The sequence below is a fragment of the Sinocyclocheilus rhinocerous genome, unplaced genomic scaffold, assembly GCF_001515625.1.
Source record: "Sinocyclocheilus rhinocerous isolate Xijiao unplaced genomic scaffold, SAMN03320098_v1.1 scaffold603, whole genome shotgun sequence".
Lineage (NCBI taxonomy): Eukaryota > Metazoa > Chordata > Actinopteri > Cypriniformes > Cyprinidae > Sinocyclocheilus > Sinocyclocheilus rhinocerous.
In genome coordinates, this window is record NW_015656630.1 from 802,019 (window position 1) to 820,140 (window position 18,122).

General features: G+C 34.2%; 2 protein-coding genes and 1 long non-coding RNA gene across 4 annotated transcripts in view; all 3 read left to right on the top strand.

Annotated features, from left to right (window-relative positions):
• Nucleotides 1-247: 247 nt before the first annotated feature.
• sod1 (superoxide dismutase 1, soluble) lies at nt 248-4,994 on the top strand. 2 transcript variants are annotated; one of them, XM_016528394.1, is made up of 5 exons: nt 248-426; nt 2,412-2,508; nt 2,643-2,712; nt 4,431-4,548; nt 4,633-4,994. In XM_016528394.1, the coding sequence occupies exons 1-5, from the start codon at nt 343-345 to the stop codon at nt 4,738-4,740; spliced, it is 477 nt and encodes a 158-aa protein (XP_016383880.1). In that variant the 5' UTR covers nt 248-342; the 3' UTR covers nt 4,741-4,994. The 2 variants fall into 2 exon arrangements, with proteins under 2 accessions (XP_016383880.1, XP_016383881.1); XM_016528395.1 differs by having other exon boundaries at nt 251-414.
• A 2,528-nt stretch (nt 4,995-7,522) lies between these two features.
• On the top strand, nt 7,523-8,476 carry LOC107720641 (uncharacterized). The gene is made up of 3 exons (XR_001637633.1): nt 7,523-7,836; nt 8,067-8,163; nt 8,419-8,476. It is a non-coding gene; the product is annotated as an uncharacterized LOC107720641 (long non-coding RNA).
• Nucleotides 8,477-9,932: 1,456 nt separating this feature from the next.
• Nucleotides 9,933-18,122, top strand: part of tiam1a (TIAM Rac1 associated GEF 1a) — a 63,757-nt gene continuing 55,567 nt past the window's right edge. Inside the window, exon 1 of the mRNA XM_016528397.1 lies at nt 9,933-10,085. The gene's annotated coding sequence lies outside the window, so the exon portion shown is untranslated. The remainder of the gene's footprint in view (nt 10,086-18,122) is intronic.

Consider the following 18,122-nt stretch of genomic DNA (forward strand, 5'->3'; position numbering starts at 1 on the left):
CAAAATAATTTAAAAAAAAAATTACATCTTCACTAAAAATAGAAAGATAATTTTGAAACAGATATTTTTAAAGCTTTTTATTCTTAGACAATTTTAACGACGTAAGATATTTAATTTCGTTCATAAAAAAAAAGAAGTCTAGAATTTGTGCATAATATAAGGACATTCACGTCACTTCCGTATGACAGCGGACACGCCAGATTTTGACCCAATCACCGTCGACGGGTCTCTTCTGCCACCTGATTGGACAGCTCGGCTCACGGCGCCTCCTCTCTCATCAAACACTGTCCATATCTTTCACTTTCAGTCACAGCTTTACAGTTTGCTTAATTCAAAGGCAGCATGGTGAAGAAGGCAGTTTGTGTACTTAAAGGCACCGGGGAAGTGACCGGCACTGTTTATTTCGAGCAAGAGGTAAAAAAAAAGGTGATATTTTTTTTGCTGCGTTTGTTATGACGTTCCTGTAGCAGCGGGAGAGCAGCGAGCTAGCCTGCAGCTACGGCGCGCAGCATGTCATATTATGTAATTTACTCCATAATTTAGGAGTCCACGCATTAGCTTGACATGCTTATGCAGTTGCATGGGATTAGCTGTGCTAATCTCATGCAGATATTGATGACCAAATTTGATATTAAACTACAGTGGCCTGTTATACATTTCACTTGTTGACTGACTTCTGTACAATGTTACATTGCATAAATGCGTTAGAACTGTTAAAAGCGGCTCAGCAATGACCTTTGATACGATGGCAGGTCTGCGTTTAGTATGCGCCCCCGTGCTCACCCATGCTAATTATTTGCACGCACGCATGCGAATGATGAAACTGTTGTGCGTTTGCAGCGTTCTGAAGGGTTTGGTGGCAGACTGTGGTGTCATCGACTTCACCTTGAAATTCTCATGAAATTATAACTAGAAGGGACAAGTTTGCAGAGTCATGCTTCTCTGTCTCTGTTTGTTTGCTGTCATAATTTTGCCAAATAGGACAGAGATCAAGGCACACAAGCCTCGAACTGTACTGGTGTAAAAGCATTTCATTGCTCTTCAAACACCATTTGTAGTGTTTGTTATAGTCATAAATATGATCATATTTATATACTTGGGCGATTTTAAAAAATGTCCTGAACGTCTTCATTTGCCCTGAGAAATTGAGTATGATTAAAACATGACCAAATATGTCAATGGAATATAAAAACTTGTTTTCCTTTTAAGGTAAGCTTTTTGACCTACTTTTTTAGCTGGGCTATTTGTTCTTGTTTTAATCATAATCTCATTTCATCAGAAAACAAGATTTCTTATCTTGCCATTTTCCATCTCAAGTAAATGTATCTTGATTTACAAATATTTAGACATTTGCACTGGAAAACAAGACAAAAACACAGAGGAAGAACATTACCTGTTACATTGTGTTTAGTAGATAAAGTAAAAATTCTTTCTATGTTCTATCAGTTGTGAGCAGAGCTATCCAAGCCTTAAGCTATTAAAAAAATGTTTTCAAAATTAAAGGGGTCCTATGCTCTTTTACAAAGTCTTGATTTTGTTTTGGGGGTGTACTAGAACAGGCTTTCATACTAGGTTGTTCGAAAAACTTTAGCTATTTTTCACATATTTTACATTATTACAACACCTCTCTCCCCAGTGTTGTGATTGGCAGCACTCGGCGCCTGGTCTGGAAATGTCATGCCCTTACCATAGCTGCCTGCGAGCTTCAGTGTAAATATTGCGTCAAAATCAAATCATTGAGCGCGATTTAAAGCCGGATGATCGTAACTACTCTAAGTTCGTCTGCCTTGGGCAAACTAGCGCTCGTTGCCTTCTCTAGTGCAGCTCAACCAGGTCTCGTCCCATTCGTCCATATTTGTGATATCACAAATCCCGGAAAATATGTGTTGTAGTCCAAATGAGTCATTCGTTGTAGTTTTTGAAAAGTGATTTCTGTTAAATAAAATATCTCCTTTTGAAGTGGACTTTGAGCTTTGTAACTTTTACAGATCTTTTTTTATGCTCAAACAGCAACATTACAGACTAACTAAAGTTGAAAAAGCACAATAAGGACCCCTTGAAAGTTGTTTTCAAGCTTTGAATTGTTGCTAAAGCAGCTCATTGTGTGCTTCCCAACATATTGTGCTCCCTTCAATTTATTCCTGACATATTCTTGATCTTAAAGTTTTAAATTTACCTTTATAAAACCTGCAGAAACTGTCAAGTATTTACATTTAAGCATTTGGCAGGTGATTTTATTTCACTTGCATTACATTGCAGGTATACATTTGATCAGTTCCTGCATTCCCTGGTAATCAAACCCATGACTTTGGTGTTGTTTGCACCATTCACAATGCCAAACAGTAAATGCTTCTGTTTTTTGAAGTGATATGAAACCATCATCGACCAAATGAGTGATCTGTTTGTTTTAGAATGACGGGTCTCCAGTGAAGCTCTCAGGTGAAATCACTGGCCTTACTCCAGGAAAGCATGGTTTCCATGTCCATGCTTTTGGAGACAACACAAATGGTAAGCACCATTATTACTCCTGTCACTGACCTTAAAGTACAGCTTAATCCCATTACGACTGATGACTTTTACCTTAAACCCCTAGATATGTCTTTATTTTGAACTCCGACATAAACCATTTTGTTTCCTCACAGGCTGCATCAGTGCAGGTCCGCACTTCAACCCTCACGATAAAAATCACGGTGGACCAACTGATGGTGTCAGGTGAGTTTAGCAGTGTGCTGTATGGCACGACCCCTTTACGTGTTTCCTAATCTCTATATTTGGTGAAACGCTCATTTTTATGATCTATTCGTGGTATAGGTCACAGTACAAACTCTACCTGCCCACAAAGTTGTCATATATCTAAAGAGCAGTACTTCTTAAATAGTGTTCTATTACTTTTGTATTCAGTAAGATATTGCAATGTTCAAAGAGCACAGAGGACTATAATAATTTGTCTGTTAGCTGTCCTGTTCATGTCATTTGTGGTTACTCCGTTATTTACAGAAGTATATGAGTTAATCAACTGAGCTATAAATGTGATGATTATTTTGAATCCACAGTAAATGGATCATTATTGACTATACTGAACTTTGAGATCAAATTAAAACGAGTACATTTTACGCTTTTAAGAGCATTATATTTTACTGAGCAATAGTTTTAGTATATATTTCTTACGACTGGGTAAAAAAATATTGGTTTCCCAATTTTAATCGATTCTCATTTTTATGAAACGATATTGATTCTTAAATCCCAAGAATCCATTAGTCTAACCTGTTTTCAGTTAATGAACGGAACATTATAGCGCAAAAAAATGGCAATAAGCTTGGTTACTTTTGATATGAAACAAAGTCTTAGATTTCAAATTCTGTCCATTCTGTGTTCAAACAATAAATGCCGTTTTGGCGCTGTTTAATGTGGAGTGACAGATCGCTGTAGCACACGTGAACTGATCATTTCCTTCACTTTAATACCAGTTTCAGCACGAAATAAACTTGAAAGAAATCCTAAGGTATGTTAAAAGAAAGAGAAAACCTCAGGAAAAAACATCGGTGACTATAAACTTTACTTTTGAATAAATCCTTCAAGATTTTATGACAGCTATCATTTAAGTGCTTATATTTCAAAAAACGAATTGGAGTAGAAATATAATTATGTAATTGTAACTTTTATTTAAAAAAACTTCACAGAGTGTAATTTAATTTAAGCATTTGTATACAAGTCAGTTAATTTTAACCTTCAGTATTATAGTAATGTAGTACCAGCTGACTCTCGTGTATATTTTACAGCATTAGTTAAGAGATTTTTTTTTTTTTTTCCTTGAAAATTTGTCATGTAATGTCCCTGATATTGTTTGAATGGAGTCGAATCGCAAGCTTGTGAATCAGAATTTGAGTCAAAACCCAGCGCTAATATTTCTTGCTTTGATTCATATTTTTTATTTAATGATATTCACAATAAAAATCAATTATTTTATAGTCACTGAATGGATCAAATACAGTAAGAATGTATTCTGTCAAAATTCAAGTGGAAAGGACTATTAAAATATTATTTTAAAGCTCTGTTAACTTTATGGTTTGAGTTTGTTTTTATAAAGAGCATATTCTAGTGTTGAACACTCAAATATGTCCAGCTTTTTTTTTTTTATGATTTAAATTTTCTATGGAGATGAGTCACCCCAGCCATTTTAGATTAGATTAATTGATTTTTTCCAAATATAACTGTAAAAGTCATTTTTAGACAAGAAAATGTCTGTATCGCAATATATATCATAGAAACTGCCCTGCCAGTTATTTTCTAGGATCATGCAGACCTAATTTTTTATTTTTTTTTCTAAATGTAAACCATGTACCTGTAAAAGGTAACCTTTTCAGTGTCATTTCAAGCAGCCGAGTTCTAGCAAATGTGTTTTTATTACCGTAATGTTCTGTGTCCCACAGACATGTCGGAGACCTTGGTAACGTGATAGCTGGTGACAATGGTGTTGCAAAAATTGACATTGTGGATGAAATGGTGACCCTTTTAGGGGAACACTCCGTCATTGGGAGGACCATGGTGGTAAGAAAACAACTCTGGATTTATAATCAGCTGCATGTCTAATAGCACAAACCAGCTGACTTCATTGTGTATATTCTGCTCTAGATCCATGAGAAAGAGGATGACTTGGGTAAAGGAGGCAATGATGAAAGTCTTAAAACTGGCAACGCTGGAGGTCGTCTGGCCTGTGGTGTTATAGGCATCACTCAGTGAAGTCCAGCTCTAATCAAAGACTTAGCTTTGAAATAATGGTGACCAATGTGGATCCCCCTTCCGTAAGCACTTAGCCCAGTGACGATTATGATCTCTATTTTTGCTAGTTAAAGTTAATGTTTAAGGAATTATACTTTAGCCATGTTTTTCCATACACTACTATGTGGGTACTATCTGCCTTCTTACAGCTACAAAGTGATGTTTGTTTCCTCTGATCTCTGTTTTATTCAATAAAGATTGAGCAGACTGGATATGTGTGTGTCTTTATGAACTACACTTTTGGGCTGTGATGGGGAAAAAATAAATTGTGCAGGTATAGTATTAAACCTGATTCTATTCAATGTTGTAATAATATAATAATAATAATAATAATAAAAATCTTTGGTAACTGAAAACTAACTAAAAATGTATTTTAAAAAGTAATAAAAATGCCAGAAGCACACAATTATTAACATCTCAAAACATAAAAATAACTTAATTGAAAATATTAAAAGAGAAATATATATATATATATAGCATATAAAGTAATACTAAAATAATAACACTGCCGTTTATGGGATAAAATATAATATTTTTGTCTCAGAAAGCCTGAAAGAATTTGCCATGGTAACATTTTTTTACTACAATAAAACTTTCCTCTGTCATCAAAAAGTTTGAAAGCTGCTTACACTGTTGGAAGAAGATCAATTTTTGTTGTGTTTTCCTGTAGTAGCTATGGTATTTTGGAAACCGTGGTTACCATAGTGTAAATGTTTGTAAGGAAAGTTTAACTGGTTTGACGGGTCTAGATTTAAGAGAAGTCGTTGCTGAGAATACACCACTAGATGGCAGACTTTTCTTGCGTTACCACGTATCAGACCTAAAAGTACCTTAAAGAAAGCAATTTTAGGAAGTTTGCTATGCTTTTGAAATAAGGAGTGCGTACTTGATTATGATATTGCTTACTTGAATTATTACTTCATAACACCTTATGCGTTTGCTTTTTAAGAATTTAGAATTTTTAGAGGACACTCTTTAGCTAGTCAGTCTCTGTGACCAGCTATGCCTAGCTTGGCCAGGCTGAGAGACCAGTATAGACCAACCAACCTTAGGCTTTTAAGATATTTTTATCTTATATATCAGTATAATCCCTCTGAGTTGGGAGTCGTTGTTGTTCTATGAATATGATTTTAAAATGGGTGGTCTCGCCCTTGACATCTGACTCTATATTTGAAACTGCTATTAAACAGCTGTGCCCGGTGCAGGCCAGCTTTCGCAGATGGCCAGCGGACTGCTGCTGAAATTACATGCTCCAAAACCTCTTTCTCTTTTAATGGGGCAGCCTCCCATGTGAAGAAACTTGGCATTTCCAGTTTCCTCTCCAGAGAAAATGAGATTCCCCAGAGAACCAAGACCTGCAAAGACCCACAGATGAGTTTCACAGTTCAAATACCAACCAAATTTGCACCCAAAATACAAGTGTTTTTGATGATAAAATGTAGAAACTTGGTCTTTTCTGTCTTTATTGTATTTTAGTTTGTACATTTCCTACCCTGTGCTTATTTAATGGCACATTTTTACGCCGATGCATTCAATCCAGACAGGAATAAAAATAGGACAATTATGTGATAAATTATTTCTGATGTAATTTATTGTGAGTAATACGTTTCTCTGCCCTCTTTTATTACAGGTGCAGCAGCACAAAGGCCTTAAAATGCATTGAGGAAGTACAATCATGGTCCTCACATGGACAAATTTCCAGAAGCAGACAGAATCACTAGAGCGTGATGAGTCAAAACGCTGGTATAAATAGCATCAGCAAGGCGAATCATGAATAATGAAGGAGCCGCCTGTCCCACCAGAGCACAAGTCCTAGGCCTCACATAATGTCAACACACACTAACAAGGTCTTGTGTCTTACACAAAGCATCCCCACTCTAATGAATGCTTCAAAACCTTTCATCATCTGTGTGGGCTGGATGGCCAGACTTTACAGTGGCACCTATAAAGACTGACTTTGTATGTGAGATTGTACACATGAATAGGCTACTGTGACTTTGACCATCTTGTGTATTTGGCACAGATGGCAAACATGCATGAAAACCACATATATTTTCCTCTTTTGACTTGCTCAAGCACGTGCTTGGGGATAATTATTGTTTTGGTTGTATAAAAGCTTAGCTTGAGGTGTAGAAGTAGAAATTTAGTCTAAACCCAAAAAGTTCCCTCTTAAAATCTTAAAGCATACTTGCTTCAACAAGAATTCATAAGCAAACATAAATCACTGTCTTTTTCAAACAGACAAATGGCATTTTCTACATCATTACTCTGGTCTTTTGTCACATGATCCTTCAAATATCAGTCTGGTCTGCTGATTTAATGCTTAAGAAACATTTCTTATTATTATCAATGTTGAATAGAGTTTAAAGAGCAGAATTTATTTGATACAGATATAATTTATAATATTATCCACCTTATTTTTTAACTCGGAAGTAAGCCGTTTTCTATGAATGTGCGAGACTTCTGGTTCGTTAGCTGCTGTAGGGAAATAACGATAAGAATAACAGTAAACGCGAAAACTGTTTGCACTCCAAACCAGTTTGTTTATAATTAAGATAATACATTAAAATAATATGGTAAAACACACCAGTTTGCAATATCAAGCAGCAAAACGAGCTGTTTTGTACAGCTAAAAATAGCTGGAAGCGGATGAGACCGGAAGCATCGCACATAAAATTTACAAATGGCCGCGCCCGCTCTAACGGGAAAAATAAGGTGTATAAATGCCTTTACTGTCACTTTTGGTTAATGCATTATTCTTACTAAATCAAAGTATTACATTTCTTTAAAAAATCTTACTGAGCTCAATTTAATTCAACAATTGAGGAAACATTTTGATCTGGCCGGATCTGTTTTTAAAGTTTATCTGCTGGTGTCTGTGTCTTTAAATCATTTTTAAACGAATTATGTCCACCTGAGCGGTTGTTCGGACCTCTGTTTCCTAGCAACAAGGCCAGATGTCCTGGATCACTGTGGGAGGCGAGCGCGAATCTAAGGGGATGTTTTGTTTCGATGTTAATGTTACATAAGGGCTCTTTACGCGTCAAAGAACTTAAGGTGATTTTATTGACTTTTTAGCCCTTGTTTCTGGGTTTAGCTTTACGGTTTTCCCACTTTTTATCTTGTCCCATCTCTTTGAAACTTCTTCTTAGTTTGTAAGAATTGAAATGCTTTTGTTTGATTAAACCTGACTCTGTTAATCCTAGGTTATGTCTAATCCATTATTGAATTATTAAATATTCATTTAATCTCTTGTGGAGTGTATTGATATGTTCAAAACATTCTAGGTGCCCTCTCAGAATGGTTGTTTTCTGAGGAACTTACAAGATGGAAGTTTCTCCAATACTGTCAACATGCCAGCAACCCTAAGGGAAATTATTTGAGGTACTTGATTTACATAGTGAAGTTTCTTCAGCATACAATAGAATATTTGACAGCTTCAAAAGTTTCCAGAAGTTCTCCAGAGGGTTCCTCCAGTTCAACCTGAGGAAACCCAAATGTATCTTCTCATTTTTACAGTATACTGTAACGGCTATCTTCAGTCTGGGGATATTTTTAAACCAATGCTAGAGGTCAGATGCCATACATGGCCCTCATATTAAAAGCCAGGGGTCACTGAATGCTCTCTTGTGTGTCCAGAATCCTCCTGACCAGACCTTTGCCCCCCAGGTATTTGTGTTATTCAGCCAGAACCGTGAAATAATCTGCGCCTGTGATGTCTGAGGATGGAGGATCGCTGTGTGGTCCACTTTCACTGGAGTTCAGTCACTTTTTACTGCCTGAGAAAGTTTCCTCTCTGCTCAGCTATCAGGTTATGGCAGAAGAAAAGTGATAGGACACATAAAACAGACGGACTTTTATTGCACCCGTGACCCTTCGGAGTTCAACGACTCTTCTCGATAGTGAGTTGACTCAGATCACATTCATTCCATCCCACATGTGATCTTTTTTTTTTACTTTAAAGTGTTTCTGAGCATCTGGGCATGAGAGTCTATTTGAATGAACATGCCATAACACATATTTAAGTGTGTGTGTGTGACCTCTTTGCTCCACAGATCAAGTGGAATCACTAACATATGCTCTTAATTTTATGACCTTGTTAGATCAGTGTGCTTGAAGGAAAATATTAAGTAAAAATATATATACTAGGACAAATTAAATTGAATTCGAATGTTTGAGGCCACTTTGAAAATCCAATTCAAAATCTGATTTAAAGCTGAAATTATTTACATTTTGAAAAGATTAAAACATGAATTTTGTGATATAAAATAAAAAAAGTGCAAAGCTTAAAAATCTTCACTATCAGGCTCATATTTAAATGCATAAAAACTTAATTTGAAAAATATTGTATACAATATTATTATATTGTATTATGAAAGTAAAATGTATTGAATTAAAGAAATGCAAATTACAATTATTTTGACTGGTGGCCTCAGACATGTGTGCACCTTTGCGCATTATCATATTTTGAGGTATAAATCTATTGTTTTATCTATTGTTTATTGTATAAATCTAAATCAATGTGTTTTAATGTAGCTTTTTTGTGTTTTGCTTTTGTGATAATGTTTGTCAGTGTGTGTATATAGTCTTTAACTAGTTTCATGATCTCAAAATGTTACGATCTTTAATTTGGCACGCCATCAAAGGAATATGCTTATTTGTAGCTACGTATTATCTTATTGAAGTCTTGCTCTGCAGTTCTCATTGCGGCAACTATAGAACTTGACCTTTGACCCTGTAGTGATGGGACAAACATGCAGACAGGAACTGATCCCTGTTGTAAACTGACCTTTTCCAATCAATCAATCAATACAATAGCCAAGCCGATCAATATATCACTAGATTTCTATGTTAAAGACCCCTCCAAGGTTTTAAACTGAACTAAGAATCAGACTTCAGAATAAATATAATCCACATTTTTTCCTCTCTGATGATAAAAAGCTGTCCAGCTTGCTCAGTCGTAAACCGCAGCCACAAGAGGAGTGTGACTGAAAGATTGTCAGTTTGTGGGACATTCCCACCGTAGTGTAAACAGGAAGTGGAATAAAAAGGCTGCTCAGGGTTATTACTCAAGATAATAAGTTCAGAATGTACTTGGCCAAGCTCACATCAATGTTGCTACACAAATCACTTTCACATTTTCTTATTAGCATCCTGTGGGGTTGAGGATTAGCTCCTTTAAACAGCCGTTATTTAAATGTCTAATTCAAATGCTAACGCACATGCAAATGACCGTTACAGGTGTGGCTGCAGGGGGATCAGACTGAGGAAGAAAGCAGCGTGTTTACACCTGGATATGTGTTGTGGTGAGTTGAGCTCCTTCCTTTTTTATTCTTTGTGTAGTTTTCAACACCATCAGTAAAAGTAGACAAAAATGTAGGAAAAAACATTTATTTAACCTGATTCATTTTTTTAAATTTTCAATTGATATTCAATGCAGAAGTCTGTAATGTGATAAATGGGTTTTGTTTTGCTCCTTTGATGTGTGTGTGTGTGTGTGTGTGTGTGTGAGGGGGTGTCTTTGAAACATTTTCACATGAAACAGCAATTTTTTTTTTATATTGTACATATAACATGTAATCTTAGGTAAAATAAAAGGCATATTTTAAAAGTTAAATTTAAATGAAAATTTTATTTTAAATGTAAAGTAATTCTTAAAAATAAATGAAATATATGAAAATATATAATTAAATATTAATGAAAATAAAATAAAAGTAAATGTATTAAAAAAAAATTTATATATATATATACACACACGTGTGTAAAAATATATATTAAAAATAATAAATATAAATATTTTATATTTGTAGTTTAATACTATATAGGCCACATATTACAATGTGAATAAATTAAATGCAGTACAACACGTTCAGATGTTAAATAAAATGTTTATGCTGATATATGATATTAAAATATATATTAAAATCAGCACACATTTTTAATGTAATTTATTTTGTATTGTATTGATTTTGTTTATGTTTATTAAAAATGCCATAGATTTTATTATTAAAAATGTTTATTTTTAATTTTTTATATTATATAGGGCATCTGGGCTAATTGATTTAATTTAATTTGATTATTTTATTTTATATTTAATTTTATTTCAGGGGTAATTATCTTAATTGTCACAAAAACCGTTACAACAACAACAACAAAAATATTTTTATAATATTTATAATAAAATAGAGACTAAAAATAGGCTCTTTTTAAAAAAATAATGATAATAACAATAACTACAACAACAAACAACAATAATAATTATTATTAGTAGTAGTAGTAGTATTACTATATAAATAATAATAATTATTATAATTATCATTATTGTTGTTATTATTATTATTATTATTATTATTATTATTATTTTGTCTTTTGACTTTTTGACCTGTGCATGTTCTGGATAACCTTTGTGAGATACCCAAATATTTTCTGTGTCAATATCTTTTAACATGTGCAAGCAATCACTGACTTGTCGTCCTCTTACTAAGTGCAGTTGCTTTAGGGTTGCGTGTTTTTTATTATCAGGTTGGTGTTGTGGAGCGTCATACCAGAGGCAGTTTTCATTCCTGACCTCTGCTTCTAGGTTAAGGTTATTATAGAGTTGGTAAAAACAGTCCTTTCTCTTTCTCTGAGCTCGTTAGACAGGGGATGCAATTGGAGTCATTAATTGGAATGGGGGGCGTACTGAGAAAGAAATGAACACCTGGAGGCAAATGAGAGAGTGGGTGGGATTTTAGAGAGTGCAGGGGTGATTGGACAAAGCCACGTGTGTGTGTGTGTGTGTGTGTGTGTGTGTGTGGATGTCTGCATCTCTGATAGCTCTCAGCATCTTAATGAAGCATGCAAACGCAGCTCTGTTTAATTGCATAACACAGCTGCTAGTCTTCTTTATTGGATTTGTCCTCATTTGCCCTTGCAGACTGTCTGTCTGTGGATTTTTTTGTGCATGAGATGTGTGATCTTCTGACTGATTTTGTATTATTCTGCAGTATACTCGGGTCAGATCTCAAGGGGCAGAGGTTATTCTTCAAGGTTTGTGCCAACTGCATCACTAGTTATTCCTCAGCTGATCTTTCAGCAATGTCTGCTGTTGAAGTAGGGGGAGTTACTTCTTTTATAGCTCTCTGTGTGTGGTGGGCAGGATTTGCTATCTTTGTAGAGAACAAATGGCCCGCACAAGTGTAGTAAAACCTGAAATCATTAGAGCTGTGGCATGAGTCTGGCCTAGGTCATATCCCTGATCAAATCAAATCAAATCAAATATATTAAATACAAAGTGAAATGAAATCAAATAAAACAAAATGAAATTAAAAAAAATAAATATAAAGTATAAAATGAATTAAAATATAAAATAACAAATAAAACAACATAAAATAACAAAAATATTATGTAAAATAGCAACAACAAAAAAAAGAAATATTGAATGAAATAAGAATAAAAAATATAATGAAATAAAATCTAAAATAAAACAACACAAAAGAACAACATTTAAAACACTGCAAAGAGGCTTGAAATTTCTTTATTCATTTCTGAAAACATTAAAAGTTCAGTGTAATGGTTTGGGATAGGCTAACAGTAGGGCTGCACGATAAATCGCATGCGATATTTAATGCGCATCTTGTCAGTAAAGCCGGTTCTGTAATCAGCGGTAAATCTCCATCACAGTTAGATGTTTTTATTAGTTTAGTAGTAATAATTATTATACTAATAATTACAATAATTATTTAATTATTATGAAATGTTGTTATTACGAAATTCTGAAATTACATATAAAATAAAATAATTAAATATTAAATATATTTAAATAAAATCAAATAATAAAATCAAATAACATAAAATGAAATGAAATAAAATACAAAATTTTATAGGAAATAGAAAATTAAATGCTAATTAAAACATCAGACAAAAATGTAAAATACAGAAAATTTTATTCAAAATTTTCTGAATAAAATACAGAAATATTCTGGTATAGACCTTTAAAGGAATATAAAAATAAACACATGTTGGTAAACTCAGATCTCAGAATAATGCTGTGGTTGGTCTATAAAAACTGTCATTCTGGCTTTATTTATTGAAGTCTGGGCCTAGATCAGCACCTTGAGGTATCTTTAGGACAAACAAACTGTGAAGAGTTCATACGTTTGCTTACTCAGCTACTGTGTGTGTGTGTGTGTGTGTGTAGCACTCTGTGGGTGGTAAAAGTGCAGGCTGTCCGTTTAAGGGAGGGATTATTCTTTTTTTTTCTTTCCTTTGGGACAGGACATCAGTCTGGGAGGAAGTTTTACCTTCTGATGTTTTAATCCCCCACTTTCTCTCCATCTCTCCCTCTTCATGCCCCTTTTCTGCTGTCCTCATCAAAATGATGCTTAAGCATCTCTTCAACTCTTAAGTAGTTTTGATGGGATTTCAGTTGCTTTGTATTATGTGGGTTTGTGTGCCTGTGAGAGTGTTTATCTCTGTTTGTTATTACAGACAATATAAAAAAGCTCTGACAAACAGTATTTAATTAATTTAATCACATTTAATGTGTCAAAGTGTTTAATGCACCAAAAATAAATGCACCATTAATTTGAACTGATTATGCATATTTATAAACTATTTATTTATTAAATGAAAGTATATTTATTATTAAAGTAAACATAATGAAATGTATATAAATTATATACAAATTTCTTGAGATGATTTTTGAAAATATTTTTTAAAATTATTAAAATGACTTGCATTAATATTATTATCAATATTATTAATAATAATGTCTTTTTAATATATTGAAAATGTTGTGTGTATGCTGTTTATAGGCAATTAATTTCACAAAAAATCTGCATTTTAATTATGCTCCCTTAAATTCAAATTAACATACTGTTTGTTTCCGCAATTCAAAATTTGGAATTTTGTTTAAAGATCAAGACATTTATAATTCAATACCGATTGCTGCACAACCCTGAAAAGTGTGTGCTTGAGCGAGAATTTAACACACATTTCATATCCAGTTAGCTATTATACAGAGACAAGTAGAAGTATATGAGAGGAATTAGAGACAGATCACATCCTTTCTGCCTGACCTGGAAATAAGAGATTCACAGTATGGAATGAAAGAGGGAGAGAGTGAGGACTGCAGAGAAAAAGGAAGTGAGAGAGACGCCAGGGGCGGACTGCTCTAGCGCTGCCGCATCGCTTTTGATTTGATTTGCATGCTCTATATCTCTGAGCACTTGTATTTGTGTTTTGTGTTGTGCAGGCATGAAACTAGAGCAGAGCTATTGTGCTGTGTTCCAGTAACAATGATGAAAGATGCTTGGATAAATGTACAGTCCTTGCAGGCTAGACTCTCAGATAGATTCTACTTAAGTTACAAGTGCTCTGTTTCACCACCAGCCTGATTTCAAAGGCAGATCAGATAAATCTGCAAAAGCAACTGTAGATAGGAACTGTATGCCTGCTTTGGTGCTAGCTATAATTCTGGGGGTAGAATTGCTCAAAAGTACACGTCAATCATCATTTATCATTTAGACAGCTAGGAAGTCACTTGGCGTTGTGGCATTGTGATACACTGCCCATATCACATTCATAACACCAGCAGCCCCAGATTTATTGATTATCCTGGTAAATGACACGATTTTTAATTTACCTCCTGATTCAGCTGTTATTCTTCATTTTAATACAGAGTCTCCTCTCTCTGACTGCCCAGTCACACTGAGCTTTTGTCATTGGAAGATTCAGTCTACTCTCAGATGAGCTTTTTGTGTTATCATCTCTCAGAATGATTCAGGAGTGAAGAAGCGTTTATAGGCAGATATGTGACTATTATTACTATAAAGTCTCGGGCCCTATTATTCAGTTACAGAATTCCCCGATATTCTGTGACTAACCAAAAATCTAAATATCTGATGCAGTGTTGGCTGTCAATGCTATTTTGAAGATTTTCAAATTTACAGTGTTGATTCAGCCTCTATGAATCACAGACTGAATTGACATGTTTATGTATTCATTCAAGTTAGCTTTATTCACTGCTGGGTCTGACTTATCACCTGTTATGTTGGTCTTCGTTTATGAATATGTATGTGGAAATGGTATTTAAGAGCATGGTTTGTTTTATTCATTACACTTCAAAAGTTTTGGTCAAAGATTTTTTAAATATTTTTGAAAGAAGTCTTTTATGCTCACCAAGGCTGCATTTATTTAATTGAAAATACAGTAAAAATGGTAATATCGGAACAATTATTATAATTTAAAATAGCTGTTTTCTATTTTTAAAATGAATGAAATGCTGAATTTTCAGCATCATTACTGCAGTCTTCAGTGACACGTTATCCTAAAGAAACCATTCTAATATGCTGATTTGCGGCTTTTTTGGTATTTTGTAACATTAGAAATGCCTTAATTGTCACTTTTCACCACTATTGTGTATTTAATAGTAACCGAAAAAGTACTGTTAATTTTCTTCCAGGACATTTTTTTTTCTTACAGTGTACAGAACCCTCTAATTACAGAATATTCCATATAAAATTCCATAATCCATCCGGCAGGCAGTAAGCTGTCAGCGTGCAAATTACAAGACTCCTACATCAAGCAGACAGAGAGCGTGCCGTACACACAACATTTCCCACAGATTAACAGACGTCACACTGAAGACCTCAATCAAAGTCAACCGGGCCCTCATATTCATTTTGATTAGATTTGCATATTTCAATTTTAGAACAGAAATTGCTCTGTGATGTTGTTTGGTCAAGTCCCACAAGCCCATCTTGGCGTGTGTGTTTTCGTAATGAATTCTTTCTCAACCCCAGTTGGCCAGGCCTCTCTTTTTCTGCATCACTTGAACGTTTGACTCGATTTGGTGCCTGGACTTGTGTCCCAGGGGCTTTGATGTAAATTGGAGAGAATCTCAGCACTTGGACACTCCGTATGGGCATCCAGCCTAATGAGTGCAGCCTGGGTCACCTCTGCACCTCTCTCTCCTTTTTTGTCTCGTTCTCTCCGCCTGCCCTCCCTTCCCTTCTTCTCCATTATCCACCTCTCTGTCTGTCCTCTCCCTGAATTTCATTTTTCATCCTCCACAGTTTTTCTGTTTTTCTACTTCCACATCTAAACACACATTCCATCTATCCCTTTGTTGGTTGTCACACTCATCCCGTTCATAATACATCTCCCAGAGAAGGAAGACCCATGAAACCAGTGGTTTCCTGCCCTCAATAGACTTGGCCCACATTTTCAGCTTACTGTCAGATGTAATAATGTAGCAGTGTTCTTGCATTAGCATGTCTGGTTAGAAGATGCCCATCAGTTTTGCTTTGCTGAGCTTAACTGGAGCTTGTGTAATTCATGAGAAATCACTCTGCCTATAAATTTGCAACTAATATGCGGTAATGTGAGGGAATGTACAATTTGCTTATGAATATTATTCTTGCATTTTCAGCTACACTCCTTAAATATGCACAATCTTATATTAGAAATGTAATAATTTTCTTTCTTTGTGTAGTTGTCGTCTTGTCTTTGCTGTTGCCAGATTTAGACAGAATTAATCCTAAATTTCCACCTTGAATTTGTTTCTTATGATCTTAAAATGTTTTGATCTAAAGGCTTAAATGCTTGAATTAAATTTTTTTTTTTTTTTAAAGAAATCTGTTCTTTTATTTAGCAAGAATGCATTAAATTGATCAAAAGTGACAGTAAAAATGCTGTTTTTTTTTCAACGCTGATAATAATAAATGCTTCTTGAGCAGCAAATCAGCATATTACAATGGTTTCGGGAAGATCATGTGACACTTAAGACTGGATTAATGATGCTGAAAATTCAACTTTGCATCACAGGAATAAATTACATTTCAAAATATATTCAATAGAAAACTGTTATTTTACATTGTAATAATATTTCACAATATTACTGTTTTTACTGATGACAAATTTGAATGAATTTGAATGGGGAAAAAAGCATCCCAGATATGGTGTTTGACATAGAACAACATAAAAAGCTGTTAGTGTGTTATGAATAGTAATTTTAAGTTAAATAATTCCATGTTTTCCTGTGATTAAATGTTCTTGTTTGGAATTTAAACCTAACAAAATGTCAATGTATATACATCACAGAGGGTTTGTTTGTACAAAAATCGTCATAGACAAGATAAAAAGTCTTTATTCTTCTCTCTGTGTGTTCTTATATCATAGATTATTTTTCCTTAATGTTCTGAGGGACTTTGTTTGCACAGATCATTTTTATCAGTTGATAAGTCACATCCTGGGACGTCACACTGTCTTTTATCAGAGAATGAAACATTCATTTGCGTTTGTATATTTTTTCTCATCCTTACTGTCTAACAAGGAACCAAAAATTTATTTCAGGTTCCTTTTTCACTGGCCACTGAAAATAAAATACTTACAGGCCTATATTATGTAATATAACAGTGTCATACCCATAAATAAAGAGGGGAAAATGCCAAATGGCACATCATGTTTCATGTTCTCTGTGATGATAAACTCTTTTAATAAGTTGTTTCTGTTTTTAGAATTCATGCTGTGATTCAGAATCCCTGTAGCCGCTCTGTGGCTGTAGTCACAGGTGTTCTTGAGATGATTTATTCATTTGTTTATGCAGGTGGCCTCTGTAGCTTCAGGCTGACCGTGCCAACCTTGCTGTGGGCAGAGCAGTGGAGTTTATCGCACAAATGATGACGTGATCTACCCTTGTGCGTGGTTTGTGTAATTGTAAAGAGGGTACTGACAGGTTTGTAGGGTCCACAGGCAGTTTAGTTGAGACATTTAGTCCCAAAAACCTGCAGCTTTGTGTGCTGTTTCAGCATGTGTTTGTGTATGTGTGTGGATTATGAGGGAGTTGTCTCATGTTAAGGTGCTTGATAAAATATATATACAGTATATGTCCTATATTTAAGTGTGACCTCACTTTCACACTGCAGAGTCAGTTAGAGATAAGAGAGCCGATAATAACAGCAGGTGTGTGGCTTACGGCAAAGAAGGTGAAAGAGGAACTAGATCACAGATGAGATCACATCTGGTAGCCAAATTTAAATTATGGAAGTACTTTTATATTAAATATATCCTTTATATTAAAAATAAAAAAGAAACATCATGATGTGTAATTTAAGTTAAAATTAAACATTAATATTATTAATAAAATATAAAACAAAAAATGAATATGAAAATAAATAAGATATACTAATAAAAATAATAAGAAGAAACACTTAAAAAAATTATAAAAAACATGATGCATAATTTTGTTTCTTATTTTTATTATTTTTTAATATTTATTTTTATTATCCTTAATATTCAATTAAAATACACACACACATACATACATGTATATATATATATATATATATACATATATACCA